The 18473-nt window shown below is 41.5% G+C and overlaps 1 protein-coding gene across 1 annotated transcript in view; it reads left to right on the top strand.

Moving 5' to 3' along the window:
• Positions 1-17804, top strand: part of kiaa0825 (KIAA0825 ortholog) — a gene marked incomplete at its 3' end in the record, with an annotated part of 123142 nt that extends 105338 nt beyond the window's left edge. The window contains exon 23 of the mRNA XM_083911663.1: positions 17621-17804. Coding sequence (XP_083767789.1) covers positions 17621-17804 — 184 coding nt within the window. The remainder of the gene's footprint in view (positions 1-17620) is intronic.
• Between the last annotated feature and the right edge of the window lie 669 nt (positions 17805-18473).

Here is an 18473-nt window from a genome sequence, read left to right as displayed (position 1 = left end):
ACTGTATATGATTGATGGTTATCTGAGGCTAGGCAATTTACTTTATTGTTATTATGTAGTTCATTGTCTGTCCAAAGTTTATACTATACAGTATCAGTTTATTTTTGTGTTGTGAATCCAGATTGACTTAATATTGTGTGTAATATTGTATATCTAAACTTACAATATTGTGTTTGTAAAAGTGACCCAGCTGTTAAATCACTCAATCAAGAGAATTCAACCCCAACTCTCACCCAAAGCCAACACCGTCACTACACGCACACACACACACACACACACACACACACACACACACACACACACAAACACACACTGCCTCTTCATTCCTCTCTAATTCTAGGAATCTCTAGAAATCTGCATCCAAGACAGCTTTACTTTTTTTGTGGCCAATTAATATGCAGCCTACCACTAGAGCAAAAGAGTGAATATTCAAAAGCAGCACCTTCCTATTGACTTGTATCTGTCTGCTGGGCTGTCCAGCCATGGGATCTATGTGATATACTAAGCCCAGCCTGTCTGCTCCATCGACAAGCCCAGGATGGAAGGCCCATAGAGAGGATGCACAACTGCATGCTCCTTCCATCCATTACCTAGTTATGGTAACACTGCAACAGCTACTGCTTCTGAGGCTGTTGAGCAGGAAACCACATACACACCTTGCTAGGTATACACACAATCTGCCCCTCAATTCACCCTCACTGAGGCTCATTGATGGAGGTGTTATCCTCATGTGTGTGGATCTATCACCAAAGGATTCTTCACCAGCTTATATGAAAGGCATTTGTTGGCCCAAGGTGACTAAAGATACTTTTGGAATTAATTAGGCCTGTTTATTCTGCTTGGTGTTTTTTGTGTGTACAGAAAGACAGAGATACTGTATTTGAATCAATAACATTTGGAGCTTTTACTTGCTTTTGTAATCAGTAGTTTGTGAAAATTATACAGTTTCAGATGTTGCCTCTGTTTGCTTATTTAAACTAGCTCTTTACATCTCATATTTAGTTGAATGGTGTTAACACTTGTGAATAAAAATCAACTGATTATAAGGATTAAATCTTCTGATCCAGTGTCCAGCTGGACAATTACTGTACCACCCACTTCAGCAGCTGCAGCTATACAGTATACAGCATACTCCATGAATACAAAGTGATGGAGATGATGTTTACTCCACTATGACTAACTATATAAAGCGTGCATTCTCACTTTTGGAGTGAATGTAAAGTCTGCCTGTGCTGTTTATTGTCACTACACTGGTTGTCAGTCTACTGATCTATTAGGGAATTTACATTAACTGTATATGGTGAATAACATTCCTTTTATTCAAGTCCCTTTAACATTTGCAGTGCAAACCTGAAGTGGTCTAGACATTACCCGGCGGAGCTGTACAGTAAGTGAGAACACAAATGATATCTGAAGCATTTGAATCCCACATTTAACAGACTTTACACAGCCAGCTCCTAAGTGCATAGTCTGTGTAATCTTCGACTGAGTCCATGTGTGAATAGTATCATTTTGTTGAGAATTTACAGCGAGCGGGTGGTCATGTTGATGTTTTTATCATGACGCTCACCGAACTTTGAAGAGAACAAACATCCAAGGGTAAAGAAGAAGGGTGATTTACGCAGAGACAGCAACAAACATGTCTAACCAGAGAGACGGACATGATTCGGGAACTTCTGTCGGTAAGGGCCGATGCCAGACATAGTTTCAGAGTAGTCGTCAAACAAGTTCAAGGAATGGTAAGGTCGGTTGTTGATGACCAAAGTACGAACGGACTACACATGGTCGCAGTGTACTCTGCATCATGTCGTGCCTCCTTTACATTCTACCTAGGTGCCACCCCTTGCCTAACCAAACAAGATATTTCTGTCTGGCACAGAGAATCTCCTCTTGTGTGCTACAGTACATGTGTGAAAGGTTTACGCCAAACTATGCCTGGACCTGATTCTCCTGACATTATCTGGAGTTTATATAAAAAACATTTTTTGAAGGTGCTGCCTCGGTCGTACTGCCCTTACTGCCCACTGATTTAATCTCATGGCAAGTTCTCATTGAGTTGTGGGTAAGCCAGCAGAATTCTAACCATTGTCTCTCAAAAGAGACAAAATGACTGATGTGATCTGACATTAAGTGTTGATGTTGGCAGCCTCAGCCAGTAAAGTAGCATATTAGTGCCCCTCACCTCCCTTTATGACCTACACAGCACTAGTACATTAATGTCTATAATGTGCTTAGTACTTTCTGGCACATTATTGCGACAAACGAAAGTGTGGACCTGTACAGCACGAATGAAAAGCAAAGAAAACTCAACATTACATAAATCTGCCTTGGCGTGTTATACTTACATTAGGTTTTTTTTGTGATATGTATGCCTGAAACCAAATAATGAATGATGATGTTACTGCGCTCTTTTCATAGAATTTGACAATGTTTGTATTTTGGCTGTAAGAAACACAACAATGCCAGAGGGCTATGTGTTTGTGTGTGAGTGTTTGCATGTATGCTCTCCTGAGTTGACAATAGACCTTTACAGCATCAAATCCCTACAAGGTAAGGCACAACTCCAAAATGTCTTTTCATCGCCGTCCTTATCTCTTCCACACTGCTGTTGGCAGCAAGAAAGAGAAAGAAAAACTGAGAGAGGGAGCATTATAATTTTATTGTAAGGACAGAGGGGGTAAAATAGAGCACAAGCGATAAGGATCGGGAGATTAGGATGGAGCAGAACAATAAATTATGCAAAGTGTTTGAAAACACATACAGCTATAATTAAGTGCCATTTGATTTTAAATGAGGTGACAGCAAGGATTTCTTTATCGTTCTAACCCCCTGAAACTGCCATTAGCATGGTTGAAAATGAACTGTTTGAACTGGAAAGAGAACAAGGTCCTGATCTGATACACAATAATGGAGCACCCCCAACCTAAAACTCACACTAATAATAATAGTAAGGTGAGATCAATGTCTGAATGGACTAATCGGTTCATTGCAGGCCCAGCAAAACCACAGGAGTCTGTTGCTAATAATGTCATTATGAATGGAGCCTGAACACTGTTGTATTTACAGTATCGCCCTCAGTGAGGATTTCCCCACATACTAGTGTCAGTTGGTGGCTCATACCCCACAACACTGTGCAAATATTATTTTGCTTCACAAATGAGCTCTTTCTCTGCTGATGTTTTAATGTATGGTGGAAGAGAAACTCCATTAATCTATGGCAGTTACCTTGTTGTTATGCATGGTTGCCCACTAGTTCACCTGATGAAGACATTTTTAATAACTACATCACCATGATTTCTCCTGTCTGATAGATATTATATAGTGCAACTGTTTAAACCTAATATAATAACCTAACCTAAATTAAAAAAACTAATTCTTATCCATAATGCAACAAAATCAAAAGGATTTGCCCCAGCTTTTCTATGAAGTTACAATACTTTTGGGAAGTAACCTGAGAGTGTTAATACAGCACCTGTTGAAACTTCATTATATGTGGAATCCAAGACTTTATTCACAATTACTTCATCATGTCCCAAAAATACAACTGTTATAACTTTACAACTGCATATTGTGTCATAGTTGTTACATTTTATATTGTCTATAGACCTGTGGCATTGTCTTCAATATGGTCTTTGATTGTGTGACAGGGTTCCAATAACTTCAGTTTTATTCCAACATATCTGCTTGTTCTTCAGCTCGACCTCTCACCATGAAATCAACCGTACTAGCAACTCACCCAACTAAGCCACCACATAATCCACTTTTAAAAAGTAGAATATGCTGAAATATGCAATTTATTCATAGTGGCTATGGAAATGATCTACAGCTGGGTTTGAATAGAAGTTTTGCCAGATCAATGTCGAAGAGTGAGGCCTTTGTCTGAGAGCAGTCGCAGTTTCCCAACCCTCAATGCTCCTTAGTAGATTTCACAGTTTATATTATGCATAAATGACAAAGAAAAAGTACTGAATAAGTAATAGGCTATTTCCTAGTCTCGCATTGAGGTGAAATCACAACGAACATCTTTTTTATCACCCTCTGTGTGCTGTTCAGTGGGGAGATGTGCATGAGTGAATGCTTGCTCTCATTGTTTGTGCATGTGTGTGTGAGGAGGGCAAAATCTAAAGCTACTGACTGTTTATTTGAATCAGCTTTGTTCATTAATTCATGGATGATATTTTATGCATTTGGTGACAAAGTTTAAAGGAGTAAACCCAAACGCAGACACGAGACGATGAGGAAGAGGGTATGTTATCAGAGGCTTTAATGATTATTCTCTAAAGCAAGAAGTTGGGTGGCCTGCTGATCATCTGGTAGCAGAGGAGGTTGGACTGGTGAACTGAGCATCAGGTAGATTGCAGAGAAGGCTATGAAGTCAAATCTTAGCCTGGAGTGTTGTCTGATGGTGGACTGCTGTGGTTCTTTGTAAGCAACTGGTTGACCAAGGCTGGACAAAGCTTACAGGTTAAAACCATCTCTAATTATTCAGAAAAAATCACAATGACATAATCATGGGACACTTCATATTGTTATGAGCCTTACATAGACTCAAACCATCAATCTGTAAAGATGCAGGTGCTGGCATGTGGTGCAGAAAACATATTTTGCGCATTCTGTTCTATTAGGCTTTGTTTTCCTTAGTATCTTTTAGCTTTGAGATTATGTATGTAGTCGCATGCACATTTATAATTGTGTATGCCTTTATCTTTGTCTTAAGAGCCCTGCTTTCCATCTCCTCTTTTTTCTATCTTCTTCCTTATCTATTTCCCTCCCTCCATCTCTCTCCCTCTACCCTTCTCTCTCTTCGGCTCATGGGGGAAGACATATTGCCTCTGCTGAGATTTTGATCCCAGAGACCTGCAGGCACACTGGAGCCGTTAACAGGTACTTGCCTACCTGCCTGCCAGGCTGAATGACTGACTTACTGACTGCCCAACTAACTTAGCCTCCCCTCGTTACTGCAGTTACATACAAGAGGTAGGTAATGGAAGGAGGACGACAGTGGTCACGAAGCATATGGGGTAGATAAAAATAGGCTGTCATGCTCAGATATACACTCATCTGTGAGTGTAACAACATAAATGTAATATGTAAACACATAGATTCTGATCAGATGAAAAGGTTGAGATCTATTTGGAGTTGCTTTTAGGTTCTTTTGGAAGTAATTGTTGTGCCCCATGTGTTGAGAGTTTGAGAGTTGTTGCAGACAGTTGTCAGGCATGCACAGGACACGGCTGAGAAGTGCCAAGGTGGTTGGCTTCCCTAACAAAGGGCCTTGCTGCAATGATTTACAGTAGCTCAAGTGAGAGAGGTCACACACACACACACACACACACACATATATAAGCACAAATGCATCCTCGCATTTCTCCGTGTCACAGCCTCCTCTTGGGTGCTGTTTCAGTGAAAGGTGCCAGGCTGCTCAGCCAAGCTCCTAACAAGAGCCAAACAGTCGGGAGACTGAGGAGCAACAAAAGAAAGGTGAGGTGAGGTGGGGGGAAAGTGTAGGGGGGGAAGAGATAGATAAGAGTAGCAGAGAGCTGTCAACCCCCATTGGACATGTGCAGAACTCAGAGTCTATGTGGAGCAGTCAGCACTGGCCAGCAGACGTTGGCTGTGTGGATTTGGCAGATGTTATTTGCTGTTGTCTGCATGTAATAATACATTCACAAACAGCAAGGATTCTAAATTGGACCTCACCTTGTCAAACACAAACAAGGCCCCTCACCTTTTTCTCCCCAGAGCAATATTTGATAGATCTTACTCACAGAAGTGCAGCGAGCCTATTTGAGGAATGTACCAAACTGTGTCCAATAGACTAGTACTCACAGTCACACTGCGGTGGACAAGCAGCCTAATGATGTCTGAAATACCGGCACAACTGCTATGATATGCTGTGATAATTGCTACCCTCCTGTCCACAGTACAAATAAATGTGGAATCGGTAGGCAAACACATTAATATGGAAATGTCTACATTAATTTGGAGCATGGTCTAAATTATTCAATAATTAAGCCACTGCAAATTTACACAAACTTCTCCCCTGGATGACTGGAGAGAATAGTGAGGAGCTGGGAACAGGCATGCAGAGGGATGTGAAATATGTGCTCACATGGTGTGAATGCATATCAGTCAATGAATTCAGGGACAACTCTAAATTTGGTTTTGCAGGCTCTCATATAAAATTGCATGGCCATAGGCATTTTACTTGGCTACATTTACTAATATCAGCTAATGTTAGCAGTAGCCTACATTCAGTTTCAACTTTCCAGGTGAAAAAAAAATATTATACTTCAATTATACTTGTTAAAGAATGTATTAAGTACCTGTTTCGTATCTTACTGTACTATATGCTTTTTGTTGCCTTCAAGAACTTGATGTGTAAATAAGCATACTAATTGTGGACTGAAATTAAGGACATTATAACCCAAATTTTAACAATTTAGTTATAGTTATACAAGAATATACCAGAAAACATGCAACAATATATATTTCTTCAGATTCAGAAATACTCTTGCTCCCACAAGTGTTCAGCACACTGTACAATGAGTGCATTACTCAAATCAGCTGGAAGCTTGGTATAAGTAAAGTACACCTACCTTTTATGTTTCAGTAGTGATATATAACATATCTCCAGTCCTTTCTCTCTTTCCCTGCCTCCCCCTGTGTTTGGACTCCTCAGCATTAGGGTGAGTGTATGTGCATCTGTGTGTGTGGTTTTGAGGAAAAGGCCCTTTGGGCTGTCTGATGTGCTGGACTTATCATTGCTTGGATTTGGAGTTTAAACCAGAGCTTGTTTGAAATTTTGTGTTTGTGTGTCCCTCTGTGCTGCCCCTGAGCCTGGGTGTGTGGGTCTGCGCCAAAGCACGTACAAGTGTGTCAGCCTGTGTAACTGTGGATGTCCTTTCAAAGGGCCTTCACAGATCTGTCCGGGGCCCTTTGATCAGGCGCTCTATGACACGCCTGCTCTCGGTGGCCCTCGAGATGGGGGGGGGGGGGGGGTACGTGCCGGCTGGGAGACGAGACTGGTTGGACATGGATGAGACTGTGGATTTGACCCACACATTCACACGCACACACAAATGTAAAAGCATCAGAAAACACAACACATTTGTAAGATGGGCTTGCTTAAATGTGCAATAGTGGAGCTTCATTATAATGGGATATATCAAGACTCCGAAAAGATGTAGTGAACATAATGTTGGGCTATGCAGATGTTTTTACCTGCGTGTTACTGTATATTTGACGTATGAAGTCAAAATGTCATTACAAAATTGGAAAGTCCTCCAAACAAGTAGTCTTTGTAAAGGGCTGTGTGTGTGTGTGTGTGTGTGTGTGTGTGTGTGTGTGTGTGTGTGTGTGTGTGTGTGTGTGTGTGTGTGTGTGTGTGTGTGTGTGTGTGTGTGTGTGTGTGTGTGTGTGTGTGTGTGTGTGTGTGTGTGTGTGTGTGTGTGCATTATATTGAATATAGCAGCTGTAGAGTAAAGGTACCTGTTCATATTTACTTTGAAAAAGATTTGCTTTGATATCGCATATCTTTGTACTCGTTAATTCAGTGTGTGTCTTGTAGCTTTTGAGCGGACATCAATTTGGATTGTGATGGATCTCAGGTAGGGTCTAATATTGAGTGGCATCACCGCACTGCATGGACATACTGTAGACCTGACACTGAATTGATCTGACAATAGAATGGATCAGTGTAGCGACTAGTAAGTCAGAAGGTAGAGCATAATCCCCTCTGTCAAGTCCCTGTCTCGTCAATATTCAAATCCAACCGGCTGTCCAATGGCTGTCAGTTACAATCTTCCTCTTGCTCATGGCCTGGCACAGACACATATCTAAATTGAATTGGATGTTTATTTCTCAATGGAAATTGAGTCAAAGAGATGACCCTCCCCTGCCCTGTATTGTGAACTTGTCTTTTGCCTAACTGAGCTAGATTCTGATGTACAATATCCATTCCCAATTAATAACTCATCTTTCTTGTTTCCTTTTTTATATAGCTACTCATTTTTCTTTCAGTTAGTCCTATAACTGCTGTCTGTCTCCCTCTACTTAAGACTTTCTTTCTCCTTCTTTATTTAAAGGAACCATGTAGATCAGGGGTGCCCAATTCCGGTTCTGGAGGGCCGCTGTTCTGCATGTTTTAGGTTTCTCCCTGCTCGAACACACCTGCGTCTAACAATTATCTAAACCTAAAACATGCAGGACAGTGGCCCTCCGGGACCAGAATTGGGCATCCCTGTTGTAGTTTATAGCTGTATCACAAATTGTAGCTTTACTTGTTGAACAGCCATATTCTTTCTGTCAACTCCAAGCGGCAATCTCCTGGCCTAGAAAGTGAGGCCAATGCAGATGTGCCTTAAACCTGCATTCTTTCGATCCAGCCCTCGCTCCTACACCACTCCAGCGTCTCATACAAACACAGTCACGTCTGGGTCTAAAATACAAGATGGTGTTTGCTAGAATGCCTAACTCGAATATTTATAACAATGGTCCGAAAAACAATGGTTGACGTCATGGTGACACATCCCCTTCTCTTTTACAGTCTACGATCACCTCTTAGAAGTACTCTGTTTTCTCTCCTGTAATAATAATAATGATAATATACATTTTATTTGTATTGCACTTTACATTTAACAATCTCAAAGTGCTACAGAGCAGAATAGAAACAATATAAAAATAAAAGGTAAAATGAAAAATAAGTTGAAAGGACAACATTTGAAAGACATTTAGCAAAATGCTTTGGTGAACAGGAAGGTTTGAAAATCTTTTTAAAAGCATCTGTAGTCTGCAGGACCCTCAGGTGGTCAGGGAGGGTGTTCCATAACCTCGGAGCAGCCGAGGATAGGCCTGATCCCCCATGGTGCAGAGCTAGGTTCTTCGGACTTGGAGGGTGTTTGAGGTACCAGAACGGAGGCTGCATGAGGAGGTCTGGGGGTGAGGAGTTCCTTCGGGTATAGGGGGGCATGTCCGTGAATGCATTGGTGGGTGAGTAGAGAGACCTTGTACTGGATTCTGAGTGGGACAGGGAGCCAGTGAAGCGATTTCAGGATGGAGGTAACGTGATTGTGTTTGCATACCCTCATCAGCTTCTCTGCATCTGCCAGGGTGAGTGATGGACGGAGTTTGGAAATTATCCTGAAGTGATTGAAGGATGTCTTACAGATGTGTTTGATGTGGGTGTCAAAAGAGAGTTTAGGATCCATTTTAATACCGAGGTTAGTGACAGATGTGGAAATGGGGGATGTTTTGGCCGGAGAAGGTGATACTGGTGATGATGGATGAGCGTAGATGATGTGGTGTGCCGACTAGGATGGCCTCTGTTTTGGAACTGTTCAGCTGAAGAAAGTTTAGCTTCATCCATGCCTCTATCTCCTCCAGGCAGGTGGTCAGTGTGGATGTTGGCAGGGAAGCAAAAGAAGTGGGGGTTGTCCTTATGTATAAGAGTCCAATGGTGTACTGCAGGTGGTGAAGGAGGATATTGTGGACAACTGTATCAAAGGCAGCTGTTAGGTCCAGGAGGATTAATAGAGTTGGGGAACCAGTATTTGCTTCTATCAGAAGGTCATTGGTCACCCGGACCAAGGCTGTTTCTGTGCTATGGCCAGGGCGGAAACCAGACTGAAACTTCTCAAAAAGGTTATTGACTTTGAGATTATCTTGAAGATGTGCAGCAACTGTTTTTTCCAGAACCTTTGAAAGAAATGGAAGTGGGAAATGGGCCTGTAATTGGAAAGGATTTCTGGATCCAGAGAGGGTTTTTCAGTAGTGGTCTTATAACTGCAGATTTTAACACAGATGGGATATGGCCGGCCAGGAGTGAGTGGTTGATGATCTTGGTGATGAACGGAGAAATGACAGAGAGGCTGGCCTTTAGCAGGGCTGAAGGGAAGGGGTCCAGAGCACAGGTGGACTGCTTCATTTCTCTGATGACATCCTCTACCTCTTCCTGTGTGACGTCGGAGAAGGTGCAGAGAGGCTGGACAATCTCAGATCCCGGGTCGGTAGTTGAGGAGGGCAGGACAGCAGTGGTAGAGAGGTGTGAGCGGAGGTAATCGACTTTTTGTTTAAAAAAAAGTGATGTGCATGTTGCATGTTTCCATGGTGGCATCAGAGTGGGAGGATGGAGGAGATTTGAGAAGGTGATTTGTTGTTGATAAAAGTTGTTACCGGGGCTATTGTTGATGATGTTGGAATAAAACCTTTACTGCGCATCTCTCAGAGCCTCTGCGTACGCCGTCTTGTGCTCCCTGTATGCCTGTTTGTGAACAGTCAGTCCAGAGGCCTTGAGTCAGCGCTCTATTTTTTGCAGCTCGCGGGTGTACCAGGGTGCTGAGTGTGAGAAGGAGACTGGCCTGGTTTTCAAGGGGGCGTGGAGGTCCAGAAGACTGCTCAGGGACTGGTTGTAGGAATCTCCTGAGTCAGCAACAGAGGGAGGGAGTCAGTAGGGCAAGAGGAGAGGAGTTGAAGTTCCAGGGCCAAGGCATCCTCATTTATCTTTTTGGGGTTTCTGAAGTGGATCTGCCGCTTGGGTTTGGTGATGGGGGACGGAAAGTGCAGCTCCATTGACATGACCTTATGATCAGAAACACCAAGATCATAAACCTATAGGTTGTTGATGGGGGCAGAGTTTGAAATAACAAGATCGAGTATGTGTCCCCTGGAGTGTGTGGGGACATCAACATGTTGTTGTAGGTTGAGGGAGTCCAGTAACTGAAGGAAATCAGCAGCAGAGTGGCATGAGGGGGTGTCGACATGAATATTTAAATCAGCCATGATTATGATATTGGCAGAGGAATTAAAGAGTGCTGTGATGAGGTTTGACATTTCCGGGATGAAAGCAGAATTGGGTTTGGGGGCCTGGTAGATGAGGAGAACTGTCATGGAAAAGGGGGGCTTACATTTAAATGCAAGACACTCGCAGGAAGATGTTGTGGGCAGTCGTGTTGTTTTTGCCGGCCTGTTTTACTTTTAGTTTTAGTCTAGTCTTTGTGTCAAGCTGTCATTTTAGTCTTTATAAGTTTTAGTCACGGTTATATTCTTTTTAGTCTAGTCAAGTTTTAGACGACTAAAAGTCTGAGCATTTTAGTCTTATTTTAGTCAGAATTGTCCATGACTATTTTAGTGTGGTTCTAGTCAACGAAGACTTATGACAGGGTCTAGTTTTAGTCAAATAAAATTGTATATTAGTCTCTTTTGTAATGCAATTATATTTAATCAGTAAATGAATAAAAGTACCTTGTAGTATTGACGAAACCAACATTTTCTTTTAGCCAAACCCATGCAAATATCTTTTGTTTACATGCATATACGGGTCTAGAATAAGTTATTCAAATTCAGTTCAGTGTGATTGCTTCATGAATGGTAGACCTAGTGAAAGTATTTGGCCAACAAGGGATGCTTAGTACACTTATAGAGTGAGTCAGTCAGGTAGGAACTACAAACCCACTTTACACTCTCACACATGTTAACCAACGTTACACTCTCTCACAAACAAATATACACACACCTTAGTCACACACATTTGTTTTCAGCTCCAGTGGCTAACGGTAAAGCTAGCGTTAAAATCCGACACATTAACCGTAGCCTCATGTCGCATGAGCTTTCTTAAACAGAAAGTATCGTTGCGTTAATGTCTTGACTTACCTAAATTTCATTATGGGATGCCCTGAGATGTCTCTTAAGATTCGTGGTGTTTTTTCCTGTGATTTTGTGGTTTTCTTTTCCACGTCTATGTTATGATAGTGTTTCTTCTTTTTCTCCCAAAGACAATCTCCGGCTCCGGGCCATTGGTCCCTTTCTCTGTGTCAGACTTTGTTCTCATGTTTCTATCTTAGTTGTCGTTAATGCTAACCCACAGCAGCTGCATCTACTAAATCAAAATGATGCCGCGTGGGGGGATTGAGGAAGTGACGTTGCCCAGACGCGAGACACAGGAAACAGAAATACTGCACAATAATAATAATAATAACGTGACTAAACGAGACTAAACAACGTTATTTCGTCTTGTTTTGGTCAACGAAAATGAAGAAACATGTGTAACCAAGTGTGTGTAACCGGGGGGACAGGCTTCATTAAGGGCGGAGTTAACTTCTGGCTGGTGTAATGATTTATTCCCATGCACTATGCTTCTCTGTAAAACCTAAGACCAAGTGTAATAGTGTGAAATTAGACAGTATGGCTCCATGAGGTCTGAAGGAGACACACACAGTATACTCTACACATCCTACTGCAGTAAATGTATATATAACATGCATCCGCTGACCTCACCTTTACTCGTCACACCCAACCTCAAGCTCTGACATCAACAAGAAGTAGCTGCTTTAATTTTCCAAACTTGTTGCGGTCAAGACGAAAAGGTTAAACCATCGGAGACTTTCTCTAGGAAGAGAAACTTGAAACTCCTTTTTTATAACTCGCAACTTTTGATACATCTTATCTTTTTTCTTCTTTTTTTCAGAGACAGAGTGAGTCTGAGTGTCAGTTGCATACTCATTTTGTGATGTGAGAAAGGGCTTATTTTTATAAAAAAAGAAATCTTGTCTAATTCATCTTTCACCTTAATCCCGGACTCTAACCCCAAATGAGATGGTTGAAATGGTGACCAGTCAAAATGATGTGCATAATGTAACCTGATTTCAAGGTCTAAAACTGAAAGTGGTTCTCACAAGGGTTAAAATTATAGAGGGAATCTAACTATAGTCTCCCTCTCTCTCTCTCTCTCTCTCTCTCTCTCTCTCTCTCTCTCTCTCTAGTACTACTCTGACACATGTCGCCCTGGCATGCATGGAAAGGCCTGACCTTTGGAAAGTTTAGCACTTTAAATATTTAGGCTTTGGTTATGATGGATCCTCCAGGCCCTGCGGCAATGTGCGAAGCCTCTGATTAGGGCTGCTGTCAGAGTCATTTAGCTGAGTGTCTGGCTGTCGGTGGCGCTCTGTGTTTGACAGGCGAGCCTTTTAAACAAACAGCGGTCCCAGTGGCAGAGCAGGCAGGGCACCCAGTGCAGCACAAACACCACAACACTCTGAGAGAAACCACTCATCCCACTGACAGCTGCACAGGAAACCACTGGCCACTGTCTCTCATGACCTTTCAGGCACTTTGTCTTTCTGCTCACTCACTTTCTTTCACATAGTATATACTTGTGCCTCTGTCTGTTTGATTTCATCCTTTTTTTCTCTGTTTTTTCTTCACCCCTCTCCATGTCGATATTTTTTCTGTATCAGAGTTTTTGTTATTCTCTGTCTCTGGGAGCTGCTGAACATCAAAGTTTCCTCTGTGGTGTCTTTTGAGTAAGATTTAGTAAGTAAGTTGATTGCCGGATGATCTCTTAGCAGGGCTTATGCTCTTAATTTGTCAAACATCACTACTTATTATCAGCTGAAAATCAGGATATATGCTCTCTGTCTCGTGCCTGCATCGTCCCATGATTAGGACAGCTTTCATTGATGTTCACGTTGAAATACATCTCAGCCAGCCTTTTCATCTCACTCTGAGACAATCTCCCGTGGCATCAATCCTGTAAATATATGAGTCTTAATATGTGTGTCCTATTCTGTATTCAGAGGAAGAGCCAAGTCAGCAGCTCCAGTATTAATGCATGAGAAATGAGCAGAGCCCATAAGAATTAAAGGGTAAGACTCTCCTTATTAAGATGTAAATTCCGGGGGAAAACTTGCCGAAATGAGGATAGACTGAAGTTATTGTCAACTTTAGCCTACTTATGCATTTCTAAGAGGCATTGTTGTGTTAAAGTTGTTGAAATTAGATACACACAGCAAAGCACCTTGTGTATTTTTCAGCTCATTTTCAGCTGGAGATCAACCAATATACAATCTATACTTTACAAAACAATTTACACTTTTGGCAACATTATCTAGTGACAGTATACATGGCAACTATTGTGGTAATTCAATCTCTCTCTGTGTGTGCTTCTTTTTTTTTTCTCCCTTCCTACCTTTCTCATTTCAAATTTGCACTTAACACCTTCCTGGGGAAAGGCTTCTCATTCATCAACGGTGTTTGTCCCGGTGACAAGCAGGGCGCCTCCTGCATATCAATATCAGCTAAGACAATGCTGAGCCTGTAACCTTCAGCTAAATGTCATTCTGCTTAATCCTATTTGAAAATTAAACATTGAAAAACCTTTAGCGTACCTTCCTGTCTTCCTTCCTCTCTAGCTCCCTCCTTTATTGGCCGCCGTTCCTATAGCTGTCTGCTCTCCCTCGCTCCCCTTCCTGCTCCTGTGTTGCACACTGTGTGACATTTGTATTGCTTTGTTTGTGTGAGTGTTTGTATCCGATAATGGTTATTTAGTAGAACTGATTTTAATTTTATGTCACTGAAAAAATAACATAGGGTCAATTTATCTGCCCCTAGTAGTCATCTGCTTTCTTCCAACATAGTCAGTAGTCATCAAAGAAGCAGACTTAACTACTTCTGTCTTTGTACTGCCTTTTGTATTTTAGACAATCCACTCACTTTGTGTTGATGTAAGGAGAGAGATCCAGACTGACACAAAAATTACCCAGAAATCATAAAAAATGGTGACCAGAAGTTGTATGTGGAGGGAGAATGAAGCTGCACGAGAGGAAACCTTTTTGCAAATCTGCATATTTACATAAACACATCCTCCTCTTACAGATGGTAATTACTGCACTGACAGTGGTTGGGAAGGGAAGGCTGAAACTTCATCAAAGGGCTTTGCATCGAGAGTCCCGCTTCTTAGTATGCATGAAACCCATGCGTGATATACTTGGTGTTGTACCCTCTCTTCCTCCTTACACACATACGCCTCTCACATACACACACACACACACACACACACACAAACGCACAGAGCACAACTATATGGTACATGTTTGAAGATACAGTGAGGAATCAGAGGGGAGGGAGCCTGGGATAAAAGGAGACACAGAGATTGCAATGAAAATGCAATCATTTGCAGTCGGACAGATATAATTCTCCTTTGGAGAGAGTGTGATGAGGCAGCTCAAAGACAGCCTTCAGCCAACTCTCCATATGGATTTGATTGACCACAGTCTCTCGTCCAGAGAGTCCATTTCATACTCAGAGTGAATTACAACGTGACTACCATTGATGTCTTCATATTGAAGCCCTCAATTCACTCCAGAACTCAAAGAATTAGAAAATGTGATGGTGAGACATACTGTAGCAGGCAGCGGTTAAACAAGATGGGTAAGCAACAAGATGTGGGGAAGGTTTCTTCAATACTAAAAGTTAAGTCACCCGAACAGGCTTGGTATGAAGTTCAACAGTTAATATAAAACGAATGGCTCGAATCAAGCAATCTGATTGGTTGGAAGCCATGATATAATTCACGTATCACAGCTTTGATGTCCAATTCCTTGCCACAATTCTATATCAATCTGCTTTCATCTTTGAATACATTATTATTACCTTTATTTATTCTCAAGAGACATTGAGGTTACCCTCATTTTCAATAACATCGAGTTTACGAGGCAATAAATATTTACAGTGGTTACAGTCATTTGAAAGTGATTACATGACAATATACATATAACAAGAAACAAGAAAGACAGTCATCTCTAACAGTTAGAATTAGAAACACAGCTATCTATCTAAGGTCCTAAACTCTGTAAGTGAAGGGAGCGCGTCCAATCTCAGGATGTGCTGTAGCACGTTCCAAGAGCTAGGGCATCATAACAAAAAGCAGTCTCGCCAATATTCGTATAGACTCAAGGAACTTGGATTAAGTAATTCAGCTGAACGGGTCATGTAAGTGCCTGAGTTCCAATCTAACATATGTGTTACATACAGTGGTAATTTCATAGATGATTTCTATAGATAATGATATTACCAGAATACAAAAACCATTGTAGGGACTTGTGAAATTCCGGTGTAAAATCATCCCAGAGTCTTTTTTGGCAAATACGCTCATCAAATAAGCCCTCGAGACAATTTCTTTTGTGTAACAACTATTAACAGAGATATCCCGGACAGTCCCTAACAGTACTTAATGTAATGTAATGTAATGCGGCTAACACTGATTAGCTCGGGGCAGCATGGTGAAAGCATTAAAACTGCTGTTTTAATCACTAAAACTGCTCATGATAACACCAAACCTCTGCAGTAGCATGATAAGAGTCCTTACACATTAACCGAAGCACCAACAATGTAGTTAGTGAACCCGGTTATTAAAAGGGTGTTTTGAAAGACTTACAGACTGGCCCCGGTAGCAGCTCCTCTCAGAGTAAAGTCCATTCAAGTCAATTAGCAAATGCAATCCAAAAGGAAGGAGCCCATTGATGCTTCGTTTTATGTGTGGGGACTCTTATCATGCTACTGCATAGGTTTTTTGTTATCATGAGCAGTATTAGGGGTTAAAAGTGTTTCAATGCCTTCACCATGATGCCCCGAGCTAATCAGTGTTAGCCGCATTTGGCTATTTGCGACTCTACCGGATTTCTCCGTTAATAGTTGTTACACGAAAAAAAAACGAACTGAGAATGTGCCTGGTATGTTAACGTAACATATTACGGTAGGAGTAATTAAAATAACTAACATATAGAACATACGTTTACCAAACAATCTGTCACTCCTAATCACTAAATCCAATGAACTCTTCTTCCTCGGTTTCACTTCTGAACAACTCCGCCAACTCCAAAGGTAGACAATGCGCCGCTTAGCTCAAGCATTAGCAGGTAGCATCTTTTTTTTCACAATGCACTTCTGCCATGACCCACCATCGCCGAATTTTGACTGGTTGATGTGTGTGTGTGACGATTGCTGATATACGCCTAGTCTCTTACGTGACTGAGATGAATAATAGCCCGGGCTATTATTTGATATTTTACGGTAATGTGTTAATAATTTCACACAAACGTCGCTCCAGAGTATAAGTCACACCCCCGGCCAAACTATGAAAAAAACTGCGACTTCTAATCCGAAAAATACGGTATTTATATAGCACCTCAACCTGCTTTATCATTTAAAAAAAACATGGAAATCTCTGTTTTTACCTTATAGGACCTCAAAGCATAAACGTATGCTCTTTTCTTTCAATTTTCTGTTTTAATGTTCTCTTGAACATACCGTGGGTCTTAATTCTCTGTGAGTGGATGCATGCAAGTCTGAAAATGTGTGTTTTGTTTATGAGTGCAAAACTCAGTGACTGCTGTGAAACTGACCTACACAGCATGAAGCAAGAAATAGAAGAAGACACTCATGTGAGAAGTTTAAGATTCAAAGTGTGACTTACCGTAGAGTTTCCGTCTGCAATGTGTGTGTGAGAGACGTGTGGACGAGTTACTCTGCATTCTGAGTTTAACCGAATTCAAGTTATGGGCATTTGGTCCTTTCTTTTTTATGTGAGAAACAAACAGGGGGAGGGGAGATACGGGCACATAATCTTTTTACACCAACATAGCTTGTAGAGGTTACATTTAGTTTTGCTGTGTGTGTGTTTTCATTTAACCCTAATTTGTGAAATGTTTGTTGGTATCAAAAACAACTAACGTTTCATTCCTGTGCTTTCCAGGTGGGGGATGCGGGAGGATGCGGGAGGATGCAGAGCTGGAAGATGGAGAGAGGTTATCAAAAACAACTAACGTTTTGCCTCTGTGCTTTCCAGGTGGGAGATGCGGGAGGATGCAGAGCTGGAAGATGGAGAGAGGTTTATGGTAGAGAAACTTCAGAAAGCCTACTTTGTTTGCTGCTGCAGCCCGGGACCGAAGGACCCTCCTGAAGCTGATGAGACACTGGCAGAGCAGACCCAGGGGGAAACACAACAATCCGATAAAAGTGCTGCCCAATAATAGTCCACGTGGTGTTGGAATTTTTATCATGTTGTAAATGTTTGCTTGTCATACTCACTCTCAAGGTAGAAAAGTGTGTGTATGTGCGCACATTTGTGGGTGTAATTGGGTTTGTACATGCGCTGTGTGCAGAGAGTTTGCATCTGTGTGTGTGCATGAAAACATGATTGAGAGAGCAGACAAGAAACTGCAGAACAACAAAAAGAGTGAGGGAGACGTTGCCTTCCTCTTTATGCACACGTCTCACAGACACTCTCTGTGTTTTTCTTTGCTGCATCAGACACATTTCATCTTTTTGGAGCACATCTCCAGAAATCAGTTCTGGGAAATGGAGAGCCTGGATTTGTTTGCCTGGGACAAGATGGGACTGTGTGATCATTGTCAGTAGTTGAAGTTTTTTTTTGAGACAGTGAGTGTAAAGACGTTGGTGTCAGCATACTTTCTCCTGGTTCCTGAAAGCAAACATCAAATATTACAGTTGGGAAGCGAGCTGATGTATGTTTTGATTACAGTGTGTCCCAAAAATCTGCCCCACTGTGTGATATCAGTCAGTATTTTGTGCAAACTGAGAAAACATTTATTTTATATGTAATATGATTGCTCAGTATATTTTTCCACGTTTGTCCATATTTTGTTATTTATGAAAGGCAGAATGTTTTAGAATTAAAC

This window comes from Echiichthys vipera (genome assembly GCF_963691815.1).
Source record: "Echiichthys vipera genome assembly, chromosome: 4".
Lineage (NCBI taxonomy): Eukaryota > Metazoa > Chordata > Actinopteri > Perciformes > Trachinidae > Echiichthys > Echiichthys vipera.
The sequence above is the reverse complement of the archived record's forward strand: the minus strand, read 5'-3'. Positions and strand labels throughout refer to the sequence as shown.